This window comes from Drosophila sulfurigaster, chromosome 3 (assembly GCF_023558435.1).
Source record: "Drosophila sulfurigaster albostrigata strain 15112-1811.04 chromosome 3, ASM2355843v2, whole genome shotgun sequence".
Classification (NCBI taxonomy): domain Eukaryota; kingdom Metazoa; phylum Arthropoda; class Insecta; order Diptera; family Drosophilidae; genus Drosophila; species Drosophila sulfurigaster.
Window position 1 is genome coordinate 19,827,539 of NC_084883.1, and position 24,562 is coordinate 19,852,100.

General features: G+C 40.7%; 4 protein-coding genes across 4 annotated transcripts; 1 reads left to right on the forward strand and 3 right to left on the reverse strand.

Annotated features, from left to right (window-relative positions):
* The first annotated feature begins 7,987 nt into the window (after nucleotides 1–7,987).
* Nucleotides 7,988–9,217, forward strand: LOC133841922 (succinate dehydrogenase assembly factor 2, mitochondrial). The gene is made up of 3 exons (XM_062274771.1): nucleotides 7,988–8,146; nucleotides 8,195–8,388; nucleotides 8,445–9,217. Exons 1-3 carry the CDS (start codon nucleotides 8,129–8,131, stop codon nucleotides 8,713–8,715), a joined length of 483 nt encoding a protein of 160 aa, XP_062130755.1. The 5' UTR covers nucleotides 7,988–8,128; the 3' UTR covers nucleotides 8,716–9,217.
* A 250-nt stretch (nucleotides 9,218–9,467) lies between these two features.
* Nucleotides 9,468–10,265, reverse strand: LOC133841923 (AF4/FMR2 family member lilli-like). The gene has a single exon (XM_062274772.1). It carries the CDS (start codon nucleotides 10,263–10,265, stop codon nucleotides 9,819–9,821), a length of 447 nt encoding a protein of 148 aa, XP_062130756.1. The 3' UTR covers nucleotides 9,468–9,818.
* Nucleotides 10,266–10,289: 24 nt separating this feature from the next.
* LOC133841910 (ran-binding proteins 9/10 homolog) lies at nucleotides 10,290–15,795 on the reverse strand. Its single transcript, XM_062274754.1, has 14 exons — nucleotides 15,780–15,795; nucleotides 15,681–15,700; nucleotides 13,817–14,771; nucleotides 12,479–12,646; nucleotides 12,213–12,403; nucleotides 11,959–12,140; nucleotides 11,783–11,895; nucleotides 11,569–11,720; nucleotides 11,306–11,508; nucleotides 11,156–11,247; nucleotides 10,900–10,968; nucleotides 10,702–10,841; nucleotides 10,494–10,605; nucleotides 10,290–10,426 (listed from the first exon to the last, which is right to left on the reverse strand). Coding segments are annotated over exons 1-14 (2,535 nt in total). The 5' UTR covers nucleotides 15,781–15,795.
* Nucleotides 15,796–17,352: 1,557 nt separating this feature from the next.
* On the reverse strand, nucleotides 17,353–18,407 carry LOC133841919 (peroxiredoxin-6-like). Its single transcript, XM_062274767.1, has 4 exons — nucleotides 18,230–18,407; nucleotides 17,791–18,165; nucleotides 17,647–17,722; nucleotides 17,353–17,585 (listed from the first exon to the last, which is right to left on the reverse strand). The coding sequence occupies exons 1-4, from the start codon at nucleotides 18,310–18,312 to the stop codon at nucleotides 17,457–17,459; spliced, it is 663 nt and encodes a 220-aa protein (XP_062130751.1). The 5' UTR covers nucleotides 18,313–18,407; the 3' UTR covers nucleotides 17,353–17,456.
* Between the last annotated feature and the right edge of the window lie 6,155 nt (nucleotides 18,408–24,562).

Below are 24,562 nucleotides of genomic sequence, written 5' to 3' on the forward strand. Positions count from 1 at the left end.
AGTTCTAAATAGCTTTGCTATTTAAACACGAGTCCCTCACTCCATTCAGCTAAAGCTAAGCCAAAACGCATTAGTCATGTCATGTCCAAAGCCAAATCCAAAGCCAAAGCCATAGCCAGGCAACGAGACCCGTCACGCTGACCTTTTTGCCAAATGACGAGAGCGTTGACAAGTTGAAAATACGGGTCGCATGCTGGACAGAACGAAGCGGAAAGCAACTTGACTGCCATCACCATCATCATCATCTCTGCCGTCGACGCCGCCGGCGGATTCCATAAAAAAGCGAAATGGAGGCCAATTGATGGAACTGCTTTGATAGGAGCGAGATAGTGTTCAGTTGTCGTCATTGTATTGCCGCTTGTTTGATTGAATGCTCAGCTGGACAGCAGAACAGAGCAGAGCAGAGCAGCAGCAGCAGTTAATTGACCGAAAGCTTTCTGGCTCTCAACGAGGCGTCAACTCTCAATTAGAGGCATATCGCTCTCGAGTTTCGTCTTGCCCAAAATCAATGCACAGGTTTCGATTCCAAATCATCGAACAATGAGCACACAGAGCACGGAACAGAGCAACAACAATGCTTAGGAGCAATTAATCTTATTGCAGAACTCATAAAAAGCCAAGTGCCGTCAAGCAATCAAAGCTGCAATCGATTACATTAGCGAAATGCTCAACATACGTTCGACTTCATTATGAAAAACGACTTTTGCATCGTTTGCGAGTCGAGTAAATGGCAATTTATTACTTGTTATTCAAGGGTTTTTCATATGGAAATCAATCAAGCTCAGCTGGTGAAAGTCTGTGTATTATCTTAAGAAGAGTTGAGAGTCGAATAATAGGTTCAAGAATAAATAACAAGTAAAACGTGAATGCAATAAGAGAAGATACTAAATTGCATTACAGATTTAAAATATAAAGAATACTTTAATTCTATTGAATGAATAAAAATGTGATCCACATCAATAGAATACTTATTTAAATTTATTTTATAAACATTTTATAGAAATATTAATTATTTCTTATATACATATTTCGGGAAACATCCAATACAATGGATGTATACAAATAGATTTTAAGTATATGTAGGACTATTTATTAATTTTCGAATCAACTAACAAATTGTTAAGAGAAGTAAAATAAAATCTATTTCGATTGTAATATTTTAATAGAAATTTTTAAAATACTTTGTAGAATAAAGATCTCAGATGAGAAATTGTTGGTTAGAAATAAAGGAACAAATTCGAGTTGAAATAAAGCTCAATGTGTCTATGAAACTCGCAAAATACTAAAAGCTAATGGACATTTCATTGCACAATCTTGCAGTTCAATTTCAATTTAATCACTTATAGAATTTTCATTTATCGCGCTCGCAATCCATAGCTGACATTTGCTTAATTACTGTGGAAAATGCACTAAGCATTTCCACACACAATCTCTGGCATTTTCTCCCTCCCCCTCCCCGAACAATAGAATGCTTTATAAATTCAATCCACGCTCTCGGTAAATGGATATTGAGTTAGTGAGTTTGTTTAGCCTTCAATTAGTGCTTTAATTAGAATTTCCTTGGCAATTAATTTATGAACTGCACTTGGAAATTATAATTTGTACAATGGTAACTGATAGTCAGACATTTCCAAGAACTAGCTTTGCTCCTCCCCTCTCTCCCTTCCCCCTCTCGATTAACTGTGTGGCAGGTAAGCTATGTGGTCGGACTGTTGGGGCAGTTAAATGTGGCGATAATTGGCGTCGATGTCAGAAACTGAAAGGTAATTGCATTTCACGGCAGCAAACGGGCAAATGGCGTGCCAAAACAACTGCCCTGGTTTAATGCTAAAGCTACTAAGTGTGGGAGGAAAAGGGAGAAGGGGAAGGGGGGAGGATAGATGCCACATAGAACAACAAATTCAATTGAATTATCATTTGCGAGTCGCCAGTGCAAAAAAAACCAAAAAGTGAAAACAATGCGCGAGCAAATGAAATTATTGAATGAATTGGGTTAGGCCACAGTTAGGCAGCCACCCCAAGAGGGGAGGTGGCGAGGGGGGGGAGCTTAGAGGGGATCTAAGCGGAGCAACAGTAACCGCAGCCAAACGACAACGACAAACAAATTGACTGCTTTTAGTTGCTTTTTTTTGTGTGCTGTATTTTTTTATTATCACGCGAACTCTTTTAAATGACAGTCACTGAAGAGAGGTACGAAAGGGGGCTGAAGGGGGAGCTGCAGGCACTTGTGCTGCACTTGTCGCTGAGAGATTCACTCTGTCTCCTCCCCATCCCCATCCCTTCCGCTCTCTCTCTGTTGTTCTCTTGTTTGTGGCATGTCTGGGGGCCAGAGCCCTTTGGCACTTCTCGGCGACATTTGACTCGAGTCAATTAAATTCGATTTGTGTCCGTGTATTTGCCATGTTTTTATATAGTTTATTTAACGAAGCACGTATATTTGCATAAACTAGGCAGAGCCAAAGGGGTGAAGCAATCCAAGTCATTGCTCTACCCGATCTATAGCTGAGTGCAAAGCATTCTTTTGCGTTTTTTCCAGTTGAGTAAATATTTTTTAGCTAGAAAATCAATTTTCATGGCGCTATTAAGTCTATTTTGTGACCATTTCTCAGAACTGCAAAAACTTAATTTGAATATTTTTGTATACGCTCGACAAATCTGCATAAATATTTGATAATTGCAACACAACTCAATTCACTGAGTTTCATTTGAAATTAAGGCGAATATTTTTAGAAAATATTAACTGCAAAATTAAACAGTAACTTCAGTATTAAATAAAAAAACCTTTTCATACATACACTGGGAGAAAATGTTTGAAAATCAATAACAAAAATCTTGATTTAAGTTAAATCTGTCAAGTTTGAACACAGAGGATGAATACTTAATAATTTTCGAATAATTCTAGATTGACCATTTGAAAAACATTTTTTTATAATAAGAAACATTATAAAGTGAAGAATACATTCTTAAATTAAGAATGAAAAAATATCAAAATGTTAACCAGAAAGTAAAATCTCAAATCAAGATCAAACATTCTTAAATTTAGAATATTTCAAATACATTCAAATATTTTATTATTTACTTTTCGAACATATTAATTTTATTTCATATTCATACAAATTGAATTCTATTATTTTCATTACATTTTTTAAGCTACTTTTGATGGCTATGATTTATAGTTTTCTATTTGCAATCATTCCTACTTAGCGTTGCATCTCAATCCGCAATTTCAGCACGTTCATAGCTGACACTTAGAGTGCGATATCAGATGCATTTTATAAGCATGACTATGAGGGGAATGAAAATGAGAATTTATTACATCAATTTGGTAGGCGTCTCATGCACAATTTGGCTTTGGGCATTGTCTATAAATCGCCTGCTTCACTTTGCCATAAAACACAAGCAGCAAATGTTTCCTCGATAGCCTCTTTTGGCTGCAAAATTATGCTAAAGTGTTAAAGCTTCCGGAGCACAAACCGGAGCAGAAGCAGAAGGCGGACCATTTGTGTACAAAATGCCACGCCCCCATTTGCTCCAATGGCTCCTCATATATGGCAACTGTTGCAAAATAACGTCCTCTGTTCTCAGTGTTTGTCGCCTGTTGTCGTTCATTGTTTGTTGGTCGGCTTCCTGCCGCCATTTGATGCTTCCGGCCCCGCATTTCACCATTCGTCTCTGGTCCGAGAGACCAAAGTGCAGTGCACAACAACAACAACAACAAGAACAGCAACAAGGGTATATAACATGAACCACATTGCCCCACATTGAACCACATTGCAATTGGCTTGTTACCTCTAGTGATTATAGCACTCTGTAAACAAAGTCAAAGCGATGAAGTGAAGAGCAGCAGTTACCACATAGACTAAATTATCTGAGGCACTTTATTAGACAGTCTTGGTAAATTTGACTTGTATCGAAGCTGACTTTTTTCCTTATAGAAAGCAATCTTTAATCGAAATATAGGCATAGGCAAAACAATTTTAAGAGGAAATAATTCCAGTATAAGCAGTTGCATGTGTTTACTGTTCAATCTTAACTAAGGCATCAGTAGATGCCTCGCTTTGGAGCTCCATTTAGGATGTCAAGTTCGCATATCTTTTTAATACTCATTATGTCAAGAGGTCTAATAAATTAGCGAAGAAGAAATGGAAAGAAATGTTACTTTCTTCTTTAAATCACAAATACTAAACTCTCAAGTGTTGAGTTAGAGTTGCAATATATTCTAGTTTTTATCTTAAATTCGGATACCCGAAAAATCATATTATTAGAGACTGAAATTTTAGTATACATAATAATAAATATCGACAGAATAAATTCTGAAAATTTCATAACGATTGCATAAACTAAACACTTGTGAAAATTACAAAATGCTATACCCAATAAGTTTGCAATTGGATAATAACATTTTGGAATGCATTTGAGTAATCACATGCGGAACGAATTCAAATAATTAGATGGCGATCGCATAAACTATAAACTTATAATACCATTTCTCTGCTTTGGCTGACAATCTGGTATATTTTTACCTCTATGGTATATTTCGAATGTAGTTCATCGGTATACCATGTATGTCGTTCGGTATATTTTATATTATTTGGTATATTTTGATCTCACAATCGTAGATTTCTAACTTGTTAAATATCGAATTTAACTACTTTGCAAAGTTGAGCAATGAGTACTGCGGTTTTTTTAACTTATTATGTGTGGTTAACATTGAGGTAAATGGGATTAACTGGCGATACCCAATGCCAAAGACAGTGGCAGCTTAATTGCTTAACTGTCAACCGAGTAAGTTGTCCGTTTAGAAGTTGGCCCGTGCCTCAACTTGGTGCCTCAGTTGCTTGGTGCTTTTGGGGTTGGAGGCGCACGTGCAAACGCTTGAATGTCAAGTGCTGTTTGGCGGATGCAGGCGCGCCACAAGACGAAGCGGAGGAGAGGGAGATGGAGGAGGAGGTGCAGCAGAAGAGGTGTAGGTGGCACTTGAGAGTCGGAGACTGGTTGCATCCTCTCACGGCGTCTGTTGCATAGTTGTTTACACTTGAATTGCAGGCAGCCACTGCAACAGTTGCAACAGTTGCTGCTCGTGCACCGTGGTCTGACAACCTTTGAGATAATTGTCGATTTGTCGAGCTGTCTTCAGGTTGCATAGCTAATGTGACGTTAGCCTCGCAATCAACGAAATAAAAATGAGCACAAGCACTCTAAAGAACGATGACATGCAACCAGCTCGTTGTTGACCCAATTGTTATAATACTATATTATTTCTTTTTTTGGTGGCGTATTTTGTTGTTGTTGGCCACACGCTAAGAATAAACTTCCCCATGGATGATGCATCGTCAACCTTGAGCCAAGGTATTTTGACAAAAACAAAAATGTACTTGTGCTTTAGTTTTTATCACCTGAGGAGTCGCATAACAGGTAAAATTATTTTATGTCTTAGTTTGCATGATAAGAAGCTAGAGTAAATAATTTTATTGTCTTGCCTTATCACAATCACATACAAATGAAGTTGCAGTCCACTGTGCTACCAAAATGCAATTGCTCTATCAACGTTTGTTTAGAATAAACAATAAAAAAAAACAGAAAACAGCAACTACAACTTGAAAAACAACTCAAGTGCTCTCAGTGTGATAAAGGAATTTACATTTACATCGACCATAAAAAAAACAGACTGAGGTATATAAATCTAATTTTTGTTTTAAAGAAAATGTTGTTTGTTGGCTGCACTTACCGAGTAGCAAAAGTTTAATGTCCTTTGCCGCCTGGATGCCATCCTCTTTCAGATTCTTCTCGATTTGTTTGGAACGTTGTATGGCAGCGCGCTCTTCAGCTGATGTAGTGCAGCCCATTTTGTAGTTGAAGACTTCGCTTGTTGTATTTGTTGTTAATGTGTGTGTTTGTTGTATTTGTTGTTGCAGCTACTGTTGTTGCTGTTGCTTTGGCAGCACTTTTTTGTTGGTAGAGTTGTGGGTTGATTTGTTGTGTGGACAGGACAGCAACACAGCCAACAACAGTGCGCGCAACTTGTTAGTTTTCTCTTTCCTTTTATTCTTTTATATTCTGGTATTTATTATTTACAACTGCCTAAAATTTACAATAATTTACACACTGCAAGTGATTATTAATTTGTGTATTCTTCTTTTACATACACACATATGTATTTATTTTATTTATATTCGTGTTTTTGCTGGGGAAATGGCAACTGAGCGCACAGCTTCCAATTGGATTTTTTCTGCATAAACAATAACAACTGACCGTTCAGCCATTCAGGCACGGGAAGTGACAACAACAACAACTACAACTCAATGAGCAATGAGTCACACACACTCACACACACGTATACACATACACACACCGGCAGCAGGCTGTGAGATAACAGTGTGCCCAATGTGTCTGCTTGACAAGTGCGCCTAATTTTATGGCCGCCACTGTCTGGCTGTCCAATAGGGCGCGCGCTATTATAATTGAACACAGCCTTTGTTGTAGTTGTTATCAGCCAGCCGCAGCAGCAGCAGCAAACAGCAACAACAACGGCACAACAGCAGCGGCTGTGGCAAAGTGCTCTGGCCAATTTGCATATGGCTTGAATGAAAGAAAATATCTACTAAATATATATGTACATATATTGAAAATATATATTCATCAATGCCATTATATCTAATCAGCAAAAATGCTATCGAAAATGACTAAAAAAAAAAAGGAAAAACTTTTCCGCCTTTTGGCAATTTATCATGTACTCTCATTTAATTTCTTTTTTTTTTTTGGGGAAAATTGTGCATGTAGTCAGTCAGTCAAGCTTGTGTGGCCAGGTCCTGCGATTTTTATGTATGTATAGTGTACATGTGTCTGAACGTGTGAATGTGTATGTGTGTGTGTGTGTGTGGGCGTAGGCGCAAAATGTGTTAAAAACGGGTCGTTGTGCCGGCTAAGACGGCGATGTTCGGTCACACTGGAGACACTAGTTACGAGCTTTATGCGAAATTGTTGCCATTCCCCCCGCTTCCCCTTCGTTCCCACACTCATTGATGCTGTTAAAACTGTTAGTTTGGTTTGGTGTTTTTTTTTTTATGCGGCTTTTGCGTGGGTGCGTCGCGTTTGGCTTTTAGTTGGGTGGTTGCTGCTTGCTGCTTTTTGGGTGGTGTTTTAGGCGCTTGTATAAATTTCCATTTAGTAGTTTCGTGCCGCGCTGCTCACACTCTTCTCTCTTCACTCTCACGCACACGCACACTACGCACTCTCCACACACACACACACACACACACGCATAGATACAAAGTTTGCCACCCACCGTCAGGGGCGGGCAACGGGAGCGCAATTTTCTTCGTGTTTTTTTTTCCTTTTCGGCTTTACATTTTACCACCGCCTAGTTTCCAGCGCCAGCGTATACACACAACACTTGCACACACGAACTGTGAGCAGAGCAAAAGCAGCGCAGCGAAGCACACAGCACAGCACTGAACACAGCACACAGAGAGGCCACCCTCTTCTTCGTTCACCCGTTTTGCTTTTTTTTTTTTTTTGTTGGAGGATTTTCAGTTCTTTGCTGATTGAATTTGTATTAAATCAGGTGGCGAATTAATTTCACAATTACCCGTTTGCACATTGATTAGCACTTGCACTCTGTTTTAAATTTGCATTAATTCTAATTTTATTGGAATTATTTTTCGGGTGTGCGAAAACTTGTAACACACTTTTGCTGCCTCTCGCTGTCTCTTTCAAACTGATTCTGGCATTGCCAGACCACCAGCTCGTACACTTTGTTTACATTTGGCGCTGCCAAGTCGGTGGCAACGCTAGTAACTTAACAGACTGTTAAGCCTGCGGCGAGAATCGATTAACGACAGCAGCCAGTAAAATTCAAATTTTTTCCCTAAGGCTAAAGTATGAAGTATAATTAAAAATAAATTTAAATTGTTAACAAATTTTTAGTGATATGTAATAAGAATTACATTTGTTAGACTGCACTATGGCAAGGCATTTGTAATTGCCTGACGGTTGTAGGATAGTCAATATTATTACCTTATTGGCTCGCACTGTTAATGGTAACAGCATTCGAAAAGTATTGCAGCCCTGGTCCAAAACAGCTGATTGTTTTTGCGTGTTGTTTGCCTTAAGACGGGAGCTAATTAAAATGTTGCGTCAGTTATTGGTAAGTTAACAAAACGCACTATGAAACCCTAATTAAACTGCTTTGCAGAGCTCCACAGCCACACGTCGGGTGCTGCTACCGCGAGCAACAGCTACACGTTTCGTCAGCAGCAATCAAAATGGATTGGACAAAACAGAGTTTACAACACCGCCCGAAGTAATTGACTACGAGGATCCCAGTCACTTGCCACTCCCACAGTATCCTGCTCGACCCGATGAGCCGCTCCAGGCGCGCAAGCAGCGGTAAGTACTGCCATCATCCAAAACTGAACAAAATTAAAGCAGTATTTCAACGATAGCTTGCTATATCAGAGTCGTAAACGCGGCATGTTGGAGAACGATTTGCTCCTCAGCACATTTGTGGCCAAGTACCTGAAGGACTTCAATGCGGAGCAGACAGCGCTCTATGATGATCTGATTAACGGTGTGAGCAACGATTGGGATATATTCTATTGGGCCACAGAAACAAAGCCCACTCCACCCGAGTATGATACGGAAATCATGAAGTTGCTCAAGGAACATGTGAAGAATGCGGAGCGTGTGCAACGCATAAGGCAGCCGGACTTATAGAGGATTATACATCTACTTTCTATGATAAGCAGTTTGTGCTATGATAAGCAAGCTTTGGCATTTTACGTATTTTTGTGTTTAACTTAAATGAAAACAAATTTCAATGTTGTATCAATAAAAAACCAAAAAATAGTGTTATTAATTATGCAAAATGGTTAGTTTTCTTTCTTGAAATACACATACATATGTATATATATATATATATTTAAACGATGTCTGATGTATATACTTATCGAATAATTTTTATATGCTACTACAGCGAAATATTACACTTAAAATTGTTGCTCATTATGAAAAAATCCATCGAAATGTCGAATTTTGCACCCAATATTAATAAGGGAGATTATTATTGATCATGATTCGTGTGGTTCACATCCATATACATATTGTAGAGTACTACTTGAATGTTTTTATTCCTTTTATTTCAATTGTTTTTGGGGGACTGAAATTATGATTAGCTATTTATTTCATTCAGTATTAGCATTGGATTCAAGCGATTAAATTGTTTTGCAAAAATTGTTTTGTAACACTAAGTTTTTAAATTTAAATGTTTTAATGAACGAACAGTTTTGAAAATATGCTAATGTTTCTCGTTTTTCATTTGCATTAAAAATCTATTTTGGTTTACTCTCCATTTCTATTTCCATTTTGCTGCTGCATTGAAATTTTTCAACAAAACAATACACAATATTGCATGCCATTTAAGATTGAAAAGTATTATGGGGATAATATGAAAGGAGCAGAAGGAAAAGTAGGAGGAGGCGTGACGCAGCACGACCTTCATCATAATTGTTTAATTAATTATACATAAGATAATATTACACACACGTTTTATGCTTACATCCGAAAAGCTAATTAATATAAAAATATGCTTTAAAACGTTATTTAAAATCTCGCCAAACAAACGCTGTTGTCGCGCATTAATTATGAATTTTCTTTGTTTCTTTCCTTTGCAAATAATGTTTAAACCAGTTTAAAAAGAAGGGCATTAAATAGGCGCACATATGGGGAAGGCGCATGTAAAAAATGTGAAAGTAACAACAGAATTAACCTACTACAGATTGCAGCTGACAGGTAGCTGACAGCCAACCAAACTTAAGAATCTAATCGAGTGTCTCGAAGTAGTCACTCGGATCCGCAAATAATCCCGGACTGCTGCCACCGCTTCTGGCCGACGATGATGCTTCTTCTGCTTCTGCTTCCTCAATTGCTGCCGCCGCTTCCTCTGCCGCGGCTACTGCTGCTGCTGCTGCTGCCGCCGCCGCCGCTGCTGCTGATGCCGAGGAACTGACGTTCCTGCGTCGACCACGACGTGCTGTGCCACCGCCACCGCGTATGCTGGTTGCCGTCATCACAGGATCATAGGTGCGCGACGAGGGCGCCTCACTGCTCGACATGGATGACTTGCGGCGGCGTTTGTTGCGACGACGACGACGCCGTTTGCTGGTGGTGGTGGTTGTTTGCACCGCCGCCGTCGAAGTGGATGGAACGCCGCCCAGCGGTTCGGTTAGCACGCTGGTGCGTGGCAAAGTCAGCGTGGTCTCGAACATCTTCAGCAGCGTCGGCGAACTGGGTCAATTTTGCGGAAACACATCGTCGATGGTAACGAAAGCGTCCTCGCCCAACGAATGCTGTCCGATTAGCTTCAACAGTTCCGCAGCATGAGCCACCAAATACTCAAGCGGTGGACGGCGCTTAAAGTTGAGCGACTCTGCAATATGTAAGAGAAATGTATTAGTTAATGACTGAGTGAAACATTGTACAGGAAGTAAACTTACCCAATATGGCTGAGTTGAGCGTGGTGGAGACGTTTTCACGTCGCGAGGGACACAACAGCCAGCCCAAAGGACTGGACCAAGGATTTGAGTAAGCAATCAAGCTAAATGCATCCTACAAAAGTACAGAAAATCAAGTTGTTAATAAAGAACTTTACATTGAAAGGTTTTAGCTATAAGCTAAGTAAATTCAATTCTATTCGATGTTTACCTCTAACATTTGACGCTCCTCTTCAGTCATGAGGTTCTCCTTCTCCAGCTGCTGGCCCATGCTGGACAGTTCCTTGCCAAACTCCAATATCTTTTCAATGACACGCCCATAATTACGCGAAGAGGGCGATATGTCCACATCTAAAATTATATTTGCAGTTAATTTCCATTAATATACAAGACATAATGGAGCACTTACCCATTTCCTCATCGATGGCATCTAGAGAGTTACGCGCTACATTGGCATTGCCATTAGAACAGGAATCGCCTGTTGAATATAAATATAAAACTAATCATTAGTTAAATTTAATAATGTACATATTATTAAACAATTAATGCTGCTTACTATATAAAATAAAACTTGCTATATTTGCACAATTTACAGTCTTCAAATAGCTACTTAAACTTAGCATTTCTTGATTCAACATTAGTAATTAGTAAATGGATTAACCAACCATTGGAGTGACTGTTGCAAGGCTCCATTTCCACATCCATGCTATTTGAATCGTGCTCCGGGCATTTGTTGGAGTTGTCATCAATGATCATGCTGCAAATTCAAGTCAAGATTAAATGAAAATTTCATAAGTGTTACAAGGTGAACTAACGTTTTGGGGTCTGGTTTATCGCCGGGCTTTATCACAGCTGAGTTTGCAGTGTTGTTTTGTGGCTGGTTGTTAGTGTTGCTGGCACTCGTGGTGTTGTTGCCGCTGCCGCTTTTGCTGTGCTTGAACGTCTTCGTCGACTGGATGACCGACGTTTGATTTGTTGGCATTGTCTGTGTGGTGGCGGTCACCTTATTGTTGGCGTGCTACAGTTAAAATAAAACTATTTTAGTTAGGTAACTCTTTTGATAGTTAAGAAAACTCACCTCTATGTCTGCGCCATTGATCATCTCGATAAACTGACGGCACTTGAGTGCGAACCAAAGATTCTTATTGTTCTCCAAGAGACCGGGATAAGAACGCAACGTATTCTCAATGGCTTGGCTCATTTTGCCCGTTTGTATAAGCTTGATTATCTCTGCGGAAAGTGAGAGAAATATTAGCACACTACGTGGAAGGTAAAGTGCATCGTCTTCTTACTTTGCCGTGTCTTGATTGAAGACAAATCCTCATCGAAGGGCTGCTGTGTGTAGCCATTGAAGGCCTCGGCTGTCTTGCAGTAGCCGCTGTGCACCAAATAAGTCGACACCAGTCTGCGAAATAGATATGATATTAATATAGTTGTTTAATTTTGACAAAACTATTGTAATCCTTGCCTGTTCATTAGATTTTCGGGAGTCTCGAGCAAATGGGGATTTCGGTCGATTTTGCGCAGCACATTGGCGCGCATCTCCTTCATCATCTCCTCGATTTTATCGAATTTGAATGGCTCCTGACCGAAATTGGCATCCACCTCCTCGCCAGGCGTTTGCAGTCCAACCGTGGGATAGAGTTTGGTCTGCGTGTGAAAATTATGATTATTATAATTATAATGGCTCAGAGTGGTATTCAAGAAATTACGCATACGCACCGGCAAATCTGTAAATGCGATGCCCAGATCGACGCCGTTCTTGGTGTAGAAACAAGTGTTGGTCACAAAGTTGACGCAACAGCCGATGACATCGCCTGTGGTGAATGTTGGCCCATACGACTGTCCGTTGCACGACGAGTTAAACGAGTTGCCATCGTAGCCATGATAACCATACGATTGCTTGTCGCCTCCTAAATAAACGGGAATAGAGTGAGTGTCAGTTATTCAAAGTGATTCATAATGGAGGCCAAATGGGATATACGAACCTGGCAAGCGATTCATGCGAAACTGTTGGGCGGTCAGTCCAATGCCCATGTAACCATTGCGACCCTTCGAAATGATCCGCACCTCAAAGTAGTAAAGGCCACAGGACGATGGTATCGGATATGCGGTGCGCACTGAGCCCGCTGTCTCCATGTGTGTCTTACCAGAGCCTAAAATTATTATTGTGTATTATTATTACTCAGTATTATTAATGAATACTAGCTAATTATAAAGCATTATTAAATTAATTACAATCAGTTACATAATTTTCCCTTGTATCGTTTCATTATTTCATCATACAGATTGCCCACTGTAGTTGATTCACCTTTATTCTCTCTCCCTGGCGTTGTGTGCAGCCAATCAGCTGTTTGCCACGCACTCACACAAGCCCAGTACCACGCGAATAAGCGTGTGAGAAGTGGGCGCCGAAAAACAAAACAACAGCAGACAACACTCACACACACGCAGAGTGCGAGTGTGCGAGCGAGACAACTGCTGTGCACTCATACATACAGTTGAGCAGAGACCCCCACAACAAAACTCAACGCGTTGGCGTTTATTGCTTGCTTGCTCGTTTGTTGTTGTTTTTAACCCAAAAATGGCAGCCAGCTGTGCCAGCGACTGTTGTTGCTGTCACTCAGTTGTGTGGGTGACTGAGACAGCGAGAGGAAGAGAGTGTATGAAGTTTTCGATAATTTCATTCCGACTGTTGATATGCGTTATTTTTTAAAACTAGGTTCGAGGTTAAGTTCTATCGCTGATTGCGTTTATAATGTATGCATGTGTGCGATAAGCAGAAGCCAAATTAATGATTCATCTCAAATAACAATAGCTTTAGAAGCGCAAACAACCGACGTACGACACTATTTGCTGTTAACATTTTAGAATTACGTTTCTTTCGTTCTACAGTGTGAATACTATTAAAAAATTATTAAAAGAGTATGGCCTTGCTATAAAAAGAAATATCAAAGCTATCGATAATTTTGCTTAACTATTTGAAGCTGACTTTAACAGTGGCTCTGTTAAATGTTTAACAGCAGTGCAATCACAATTCACATTGAACATGCACATATGTTATGTATATGTTAAATATTTAACAGTTTAAATAATTTAATTTTAATTAAACTTCGACACCTATCTTGAGCCAGATTGTAGATGAAACAAACGACAAAAAATTTCTGAAAACTTTTATGTTTCCAGTTTTGTTTAAGAGTAGCTTAAATATTTAACTGTAACAGATCTCAAATAAATGTAAGTCAACATGTCCATGTTAAATATTTAACAGAATCTGTTCATAAATGTCAATTTTTGTTTTGAAATAATGAAAGTATATTACTCACCTTTGTAGGTGACGCGTAGATTGTTGTGCGAGAGTCCAATGGTCAGACACTTGTCGTGTGGACTCCAGCAACGTGGCAACGGCGTCTCGTTCTCGTTGACATTGGGATAGAGGAGCCTCAAGGGATCTACGCCCTGATGTGCCTGACTCTGACTGCGTCCTCCAGTGGCTCCTCCTCCGCTGCTGCTGCCACCCGTTCTTGGAGAGCTCTGGTTGTGGCCATGGCTCTGGCTCTGGCTGGAGGATGAGCTCTTGTGGCTGCCGGCGTACATCTCGTTGCTGAAGTGGCTGCCGTTGTTGCTGTAAAAGTGACGCGTGCGTCGCGAGCTGCTCGATGAGCTTGAGGCGCCGCTGTTGCTGTTGTTATTATTATTGTTGGCGTTGCTGTTGTTGTTGTTATTATTATTATTATTGTTGTTGTTGTTGATGATGCTGCGTGGAGCACGCAATAGAGGTGGCAGTGAGGCACGTGCAACGCGTCGCCCGGCAGTGGAATAGCTCGGCAAGACGGCCACGGAATGCAGACGCTGCTGTTGTTGGCCACCAATTATCGCAGAGGACGATGATGATGCTGATCCAACTGCGTCTGCAGCTAGAGCGGATGATGATGATGCGGCGACAGCGTCTCCGTCTCTGTCTCTATCGGCTTCGACCTCCCCGTCGGCGTCGCCCTCCTCCTCGTCACCTTCCTCGAGCACGTCGTCGTCGTCGTTGTCGTCGCCGTGGACTTCGTCAGCTTCGCCGTCGTCCTCGTCGTCGTCGTCGTAATCGTCAATGCGCTCCACGACGGCGTCGTTATCGTTATCAATGGCGCCCGCGTCAATTGTGTCGGCAATGGCGTCCGCGTCAATGATTTCCTGTGGTGGCGGCAGCGGCGGCGCCACTTGCTCCTGATTATCCTGTAGCGGCTGTTGTTGCTCCGGCTGCGCCTCCAAATGCTCGTCGTCCTGTGCTTGCTGTAGAGTAGGAGTGGGAGAATGCTCATGTTCAGCTTCAGTTTGTTGTGATTGCGGTTCTGCATTATTTGTTGATGTTGTTGTTGTTGCTGCTGTGCTGCTAACAGCTGCAGCCTCAATGTTAACTAACAGCACTGCAGTTGAGCCGCTGCTAACTGCAGCCGCAGCAGCTGCAACTTCATTAACAGCTGCTGCTATTGCTGGCTCTGGCTGTAAATTGCTAATGTTGCTGCTGGCATTGCTGCTCTCCGAGGATAAGTTCGGATTGTGCTCATTATCGTTATCGGCTTGCTCGAAATCCATGTTCGTCGCCTCACTTTGTTCACTTTTTCTTGCTCTTGCTTGCTGTTGTTATTTGTTGTTCTTTTTGTACTCTGAGAGAGATTTTGTGGGAAGAAGCAGCAATTAAAAGCAAAGGATAGAAACAGTGAGAGACACACACACACACACATCTCTGTCTGTGTGGCTGTGAGTGTGTAGGTGTGTTTTGTATCTGTTTGTGTGCAAAGGGGAAGGAGGCGGGGTGAATGATGATGGATGCAGGTGCGAAGCAGCAAACATTAGCAACAACACCAGCAGCAACAACAACCACAACAACGACAACAACATGGCAGCCTGCAGTTGTGTGTGTATGCATTAACAGCAATTGTCCTTTGAACGGTGCTCTACTGCTATCCCCCTCTCACTCACACACTAGCGCATAATTCGGACACACGCACCCACACACTGACAAAATGCATTTGCACAGCAACAATTATGCACTTGACTATTGCAAAACAACAACAAGAGCAACAACAATACTTTTGCGAGACAGCAATAGCAACAATGACAGCAGTAGTTTAAGTTTTCGACGCGCAGCTGCAGCCACAACAACAACAATAACTTGACTACAACTACAACTACAATTACATGCAAACAGCAGCAATGCACTGAAGCAAAGAAAAAAATAATCAATATTCAATCGAGTTTTTACACTGTTGCATTTCAATTAACCATCAAACAACTCACTCCGTATACAACAAACGGTTAATAAATGCGTTTCAAATGCGTTTTTACGTCGTTCTTTTTGTGAAGTTTTCTTTGTTTTCCCTTTAGCAGCAGCAGCAACCAGTCACAGTCACAGTCGACACACACATACACATCTATGCATTGTACACACACGCACACACACATTCAGCGATAAGCACGCACACACTCATGCATACAGAAAAATTTGCTGGTGGCCAAAAAAATGCATTTTAATGTGGGAGCTGGGATAGTCTGCTTGTGAGCATGTTGTTAATGCATTTGGTTAACTGCGAGTGTTTTACGTTTATTTTGTTACCTTTGCGGAAGTTCAGTGCACTTTAGAAACTCACAAATGACTTTTTGTTTAAGAGTTTTACCTCGAATTGCTTGTAGTGTGACCGACTTTTACAATGATTGCCAATCACTGTTACTGTCGAGCAGCTGTTATTTTGAAATATCAAGGCGCTGTTAAGCTCTAACAGACTGTTAAGCTGCCATTCACCATGCAATGAAAACATTAAGTTATCGATACGGCGCGCGAGATATAAAATTCAAAAGAAGATAATCGATCTCATATGAGTATAAATATAAATAAATTATCCATTTAACAAATAAAAAAAGAGCAAAATAAAATATATTGAGCGGTGGAATATGTTCTTTGCTTATTATTTGTTTATTTACATTATTTCTTTACGGATTTATTTGTTTAGGTTTAATTTATTTAAGTATTTATACCCGCTACCCATAGGGTAGAAGGGTATTATAACTTTGTGCCGGCAGGAAATGTATGTAACAGGTAGAAGGAGGCATCTTCGACCCTATAAAGTATATATATTCTTGATCAACGTCCGTCCATATGAAACACTGGATCTCAGAGACTATAAGAGATATAGCTATAATTTTTTTCGACAGCATTTGTTATGTTTGCACGCAGATCAAGTTTGTTTCCAATTTTTGCCACGCCCACTTCCGCCCCCGTAAATCAAAAAAATCGAACAAGTTGAATTTTAAAGCTAGAGCTACGAATTTTGGTATATACAATAACTACTGTAGTAGTTATGATTCCTGAAAATTTGCGATCAGATAAAAATTGTCTAAGTTATTAAAGAAATACTTTTGTATGGGCAAAAACGCCTACTTACTAGGGGTCTGAGTTGCTTTGGCCGACAATCTGGCACATTGCGCCGTTTATGGTATATTTTGAATGGTGTACTATATCGATATACCAAGCATACCATTTGGTATATTTTTAGTATGTTTTTAGTATTTTCGGTATATTTTGAAAATTATACCGCAATATTTTGCCTTTATTAAAAATAGGTAGCGGGTATCTCACAGTCGAGCACACTCGACTGTAACTTTCTTACTTGTTTTTATTTGAAATAGTGGATACTTTCATTGAATTAGGCTTAAATATTAAATAATGAATACTAAAGAAAATATTATATACAATCACTGCAAACATTAATTGGCTATGGTGACGCTGGACATTTTTTACTTTATAGGTCCTGAGCTATTATTAACAAACCCCATTATTGCATACAAAACCCATTGAAAAACTCTGAGCTTAGTGGGAAAATTAAAGTTTATTTTTATTAAGGAACATTCGAATATTTGGGGTTTTCTTAATTCTAATCAGTTATGAAAAAGTTATATTTTGTATGCAATCGAGTATTGTTAATAGTTCTCCGTGGTGCGCACATAGTTCACACCAGAAGGCATCGAGACCTTGTCAAAGCCCTTGGGGAACAGCTTGTTGGCCTCATCGTCGCTAACAGTGGGCAGAATCATGACCTTAGTACCAGGCTGTGATTGGTAAAGAATATATTATTGAAATGCTTATAAAATAACTTTAAAGGGAACTCACAGTCCAGTTGGCGGGCGTAGCAATCACCTTGACACGATCAACCAGCTGCAGGGAGTCAATTACTCGGAGGATTTCACTGCAGAGAAGAGAAGATAGAAGATAGTTAGGAAGGAATTCGGATAGGGATCAGTATTGATTACTTACTCGACATTGCGGCCAGTGGACATGGGGTAGAACATGGAGAGGCGCACCTTGTGATCGGGGCTGATGATGAAGAGAGCGCGAATTGTCTTGCCCACCTCGGGATCCTTCTTCTGCTCCTCGTCGAGCATGCCCAGGGATACGGCCAAGTCGCGTGTGGGATCGGCAATGATGGGATATGGGAAATCGCCGGGAATGTCCAGGCAATACGACTTGATGTCATTCACCCAGTCCACATGCGAGTTCAAAGCATCCACCGAGTGCGCCAAGCACTTCGTATTCCGCTTGGCGAACTCCGGCTGATGCACCGCAATCCTCCCCAGTTCTGTGGTGCACACTGGCGTAAAGTCAGCGGGGTGAGAGAAGAGCACAACCCACCTAAAGATTGAATAATTATTGTATATTCATCTTTATAGAGAAAAGTATATAGAGGAGCACTTACGATTTGCCCTGCCATTCGTGGAACTTGATCGGGCCCTTGGTGGTGTCGGCGGTGAAGTTGGGGATAGTCTGACCCAGACGCATCTTGATGGATTTGAATTATTGTTGAACTTGGAGAAACTGAGAGAGTTCTTTAGTTGCTTGGCTGAAGCACAGTTGTTCACTGAATGAATTCTCACAAGCGACGTGCCTTTTTATACGCTCAGTCCGACTCGGTTCTCTGCTTGCCAATCGAGTGAGGGAAAGAGACAAACAGAGACGAATAGAGAACCGGCAATGCTCGTTATCAAGTCTCAACTTATCTGGCATACGAATTGTATTTGTGTTTCTATTGCTGTAAACATATATGTATATTTAGTGGAGGTTAATTAAACGACAACACCAACAATATTATTCAAATATGCACTTGATGAAGATACAAATGAATATATATATCTATGATATATTGAGGTACACACGATGCAAGTTTTAATATGCGAAACGCAAAACGATATTTAAATAAAATAAAACTATAATGTAATTTTGAAATCAAAAATGCATAAATATCGCTGTACTCAAATATAGAATAGATGTAAATATAGAATATATCTATCGAATAATATAAGTATTAATATAATAATAATGATTGCTATATTATATTTAGAAGAATATCATATATGTACAGTCATCTAATAATATAAAAAGTACAGTCCACAAGGCAGTTTTTATTATTTTACTTATATTTTATATATAATTTGCAAGTTATGGGAATATAAGAAAACAAAATAGGCACATAGTATATAGAACACCTTTTGGCAAAGTTGAAAAATGACAATTCCATATTAGATGGTATATTCATTAAATTTTATATATAAAGAATTTAGGGAAATCTGGGGAGTAAAATTCTAGTTGACAGTTGGAGAACATAAAAACATTCCTCGATCTATTCCTATATATGTATATAGTATATCGCTATGAAGGGGGTGTGTTTGATCGATCAGCTGTTTCTGAATTCGCGATCTTCTGATGAGAATGTAAACAGAGAAAGAGAGCGATTCATTCTGTGGTAGTATTAGTAAACTCACACACACACTCTCTTTGTGTGAGTGTGAGAGAAGAGAGCAGTGTTGTGTTTGATTGTGTTTGTGAGTTCAGTACGATTACCGACACAACTTTATCATCTGCTGTACGTGTGAACTCACGTATTGAACGAAGCTGACTTCGGGAATCGGAGAGAACTATTTCCGAGAGAGCGGCAGAATGTGTGAGTGTATTGGCGGATCACATACAGTACTAAAGCAAGTTAACAGCTGATTAAAATAGATGTCTTAACACTCGCAACTGCAGCAACTTCATCTGCATCGAAGTTGACCAAAAAATATCTTGAGAACAGTTTCGTTTTCTTCATCACAAGCATTCCCTTCGACACCCTGTATTTATAATTAAGGTTAGGCGTCGCTAGATCAGCCATAATAGACTTTAGACGCCGCACGTGGCCCTACCCGGTTCCCCTCCCTTCCCCGCTTCCACTACCTGCTAATCTACTCGCGAGGCATACTTAAATGGAATCGGGTCGTTGTTGCTGTGGCTGTGGCTGTTGTTGACAAACAACTCGATCGTCATGGAATGGAAAATAACCAGAGAATTTCAAACGAAGCCCACGTTATTGCGTTGCAATGCAAAATAACCAGATAATTCCGCTTCGGACTGTACTCGCCTCACTTTAAAATGACCTTCCCTTTGAATAAACTTATTTTAGTATAACTTGAATATATCTTCAGGAAGAGATTATTTAGTTGTGGTGTCTATGTGATCCTCCCCATTCGACTGTCATTTTAGGTCTGATTGCCATTCCCGACTCTATTTGCTGTCGACTGCTGAGCGAGCTTCGTTCTGCATTAGTGTTGGTGATTTGTACGCAACACACTAATACAAAGACACTTTAGAGCGCTCTCTCGGCAATCGCAATTCATTCAACAGGTTGTCGTCACTTCAGCTCACACAGACACAATACACAGAGAGAAGAGAAGCAGTGTGTGTGTGTTGTCTTGTGTGTGAGACACACTAATACCATCAAAGCAGCAATCGCTCTCTTTGCTGTCGAGTATTATTTCAGTCGCTGCCTCAGTCATTCTGTGTTTTGTGGAGCTGATGTTCAGACAGTTGATAACTAGAACTAAAACTAGAATTTGTTTTAAAGATGGAAATTGCGTTGCGGAAACAGTGCGAATGTGTGATATTATTTTATTTGTCATTATTAAATGATGCAAATAAAATAAAATTAATTTATTGATTTTCATAATTTGTTCTTTGATACGTCATGAGATTGTGTTGTGCTATTTTCGATATAGATATATAGTTTTGTGTTGATTGCCAACTTTCTTGGCTGATACACAAATGCTCTCGTGACACTTGTGTTTTATTTGTTAATTATTATATGCGGGTTTATGTTTTAGTATAATTAATAATAACTTTATTGATTCTTCAGTTAACTCCGCTCTGAGTCGTGATCAGCTTAAGACTAACTTATAATCTAAGCTTTCGAAGCTGTGAAGTTTCGCGAGGTAAAAGCTCACTTATACATCATGTGTACATACATATGGGATTTTATTATGTATGCATGTAAGTATATATGACAACCCGCGCGCAAGTTTCGACAATATCTTTGTTGAAAATTAATTGTATCTTACAATATTTTTATCGAGCTTACATATTAACGTCTTGGTGGTTATATATTCGTTTAACTTGATCCTTATAAATTTTATGATTTGGGTTGTCGACAGATACGAGATAATTACCCTCCTGCTCATAACCTTCGATACGTTTATATTTTGGTTGTGATTTACCTACTTTATTATTTTTGACAAAATCGTTCTTAAAATTATCATTAGATTCTATAGGTTGTTTTGACATATTTTTTTATTGTCTGCTATTTTTTTAGATAGTTTTTCAATGTCTTCAGAAGAGAGTAAATTATTTAGAATATCGATCGGCCTAATGTTAGTTGTATTATGGATTGTGTTGTTGTATGATATTATAGCCTTTAAAACTTTGTCTTGCACGCTATCTTTATTGTTAGGATCCGCATTGAATAACCGTATGTGTTCGTTTAAAGTTAGATGAAGGCGTTCAATATCTGAATTTCCAGTTTTTTTGTATGGGGTCGTGAAATGGATCTGGACATCATTGTCCTGGAGGTATTCCTTAATTGTTAGTATATTAAATTCATTGTCCGTAACAATTTTCTTAGGTTTTCCTAGATATTGGAGTCTTAGTTTAATTGCGTTAAGCAGAGAAATCCATGATCGGTCTTTTAAAAAATGTGTTGTTGCATATTTACTTAATTTATCGATTGTAGTGTGGCAACCCTTTTCAGTTCTCGTGATCAACAAAACTCGATAACTCACGCGAGTATCGATATTACGGGAGTACATCTCTAGGAGATACACTCTCCCCTCAATAAGTTTCGTCAGCTTCGTCCGCCGCCACTGCAGAGTCTTTGCCGCTTTCATCTCCCGATCATCTTTTTAGTTTTAAATATAAGTATATAGTAATCAATAAATATAAGGCAAAGCAAATTGGTGACCCCGACGTGATCACTATATACACACGAGTACTGGTGCTTACAATGGCAAACAACGACGCCCCACAAGACGACGCCGAGGTTTTTCACGATACCGTTACTCACGGTGTTGACGCAGTTATCAACCGTGTAGCTGTGAAAATACCGCCGTTTTGGCCCGAACACCCAGAATTATGGCTATCGCAAATCGAAGCCCAATTCGTTCTGGCGGGAATAACCTCGGACGAAACGAAATTTAACACAATCCTAGCGTCAATCGAAGCACCGGTGTTGGCCCGAATTGCCGACGCCATCGTCAACCAACCACGCACAGGCAAGTACGAAAATTTGAAATCGTGCATCCTGGAACGCTTCTGCGAAAGCGAACAAAAGAAAATCCAGAAGTTAATATCGGAGACCGACCTTGGTGACAAGCGCCCCACGCAACTGCTCAACGAGTTAAACGCACTAGCCGCAAACAAAGTTCAAGAATCTTTTCTGAAAGCACTGTGGCTGCAGCGCTTACCAACACAAGTGCAAGCGATCTTGCAAGCATCGGACGCCAGCCTAGCAAACTTAGCTAAGTTGGCAGATAAAGTGATGGAAGTCGGTGATTTTCATCAGGTACGCACCATCGACGCCAAGTCGGCGCCAACCAGCAGCGCCGTTTCCGACGATCGTCTAGACCGCATCGAACAACAAATCAACGCGCTCTCCAGAAACCTTTCTCGCAAGAACAGCTTGCGAACGGATCGCAACAGCGTCATAGCTGGAGACATGTGTTGGTACCACAGCAAATTTGGTAACGCCGCCAAGAAATGTCGCCAACCATGCTCTTTTGCATCCGAACCAAAAAACTAAATCAATCTTCGGATTCGGCGGACAAATTCGAAGAAGACCACAACACAATTGCCCGCCTCGCCATCAACGACAATTTCTCCAAAACACAGTTTCTCATCGATACCGGCGCCGACATTTCAGTGATGCCACCCTGCAAAAACGCAACAACTATGCTCACTCCAAAGCTTCTTTTCGCCGCCAATGGCACGAAAATACAAACCTATGGAGAAAAACGCATAACATTGTCACTGGGATTGCGACGAAACTTCGTGTGGACTTTCGTGATAGCTGACGTCAACTGCGCTATCATCGGATCCGACTTTCTTCAACATTTTGACTTACTCGTCGATATGAAACGACGCAAACTCATCGATCGGGCTACGCTGCTGGAATCAAAATGTCACGCGCCCCAACGTAAAATCAACGCGGTTTTATCCTACGACACGAGTAACCAATACGCTACATTGCTTCACGAATATCGCGATCTCGCAACGATCAACTCGAACCGGCTGCCAGCAACATCCGAAGTAACGCACTTCATCTCGACCAACGGGCCGCCTACTCACGCCCGCGCCCGACGACTAGCGCCCGACAAACTCAAAGCTGCACAATCCGAGTTCTCCTACCTCATCGAGAAAGGAATATGCCGTCCCTCAAATAGCAACTGGTCCAGCCCTTTGCACCTGGTAAAGAAAGCAAATGGAGAGTGGCGTCCGTGCGGCGACTACCGAGCACTGAACAACGTAACCGTGCCGGATCGATATCCTATTCCGTACATACTGGATGTAACGAGCATCTTATACGGTAAGAAGATATTTTCGAAAATCGACCTGCAAAAAGCATATCACCAGATTCCTGTCGAACCACAAGATATTCCCAAAACAGCAATTATCACGCCTTTTGGGCTATTCGAATTCTTGTTCATGACGTTCGGTCTGCGCAACGCAGCGCAAACTTTTCAACGTCACATAAACAACGTCATACAAGGCCTCGACTTCGTTTTTGCTTACATCGACGACATTTTGATCGCTTCAGAATCCGAGGCGCAGCACGAGATGCACCTCCGCACAATCCTCGACCGCCTTCGGAAGGCACATCTCACCGTAAACTTTGAGAAGTGCCAATTCGGTAAGACACAACTTACATTCCTGGGACACGACATCAGTCAGCACGGCTTAAAACCATCCGAAGCCAAAGTGGAAGCCATGCGGCATTTTAAAAAACCGCTTATCGCTAAAGACCTAAAAAAGTTTCTGGGTATGATTAATTTCTATAGGCCGTTTATCCCACGAGCAGCCGAGAACCAGCACATACCCAGACGCTGATCCAAGGCAATAAAAGAACGACAAAACCCCGATACTTTGGTCTACAGAAGCCGACTACGCATTCACCGCCTGCAAGAACGAGCTTGCAAACGCTACGTTGTTGAATTACATGGCACCAAACTCACAATTAACTCTAACCACCGACGCGTCCGACGACGCTATGGGAGCCGTAGTACATCAGGTCATCAACGGGCAGACACAACCACTGGGATTCTTCTCCAGGAAATTCACATCGACGCAAAAGAAGTACAGCACCTACGATAGAGAACTGACTGCCATCTATCAGGCCGTTTTGCACTTCAAGTACGCACTGGAGGGCAGGAATTTCGTTATTTTCACCGACCACAAGCCGCTTATGTACGCCTTCAGTCAAAACAGCGAGAAAGCATCACCTCGACGCGCTCGGCAACTGGATTTTATCAGCCAATTCAGCACCGATATCCGGCACATCTCTGGAGAAGAAAACAACGTGGCTGATCTTCTCTCACGCATCGATGCCATCAAACACATAAACTTCGACGAGATGGCACTGGAACAGGAAAGCGATGCGGAACTACAATCGCTACTCAAGTCTGACGCCGAAAAACCCATCTCACTAACAAAATTGTCTCTTGCAGGCTCAAACAAA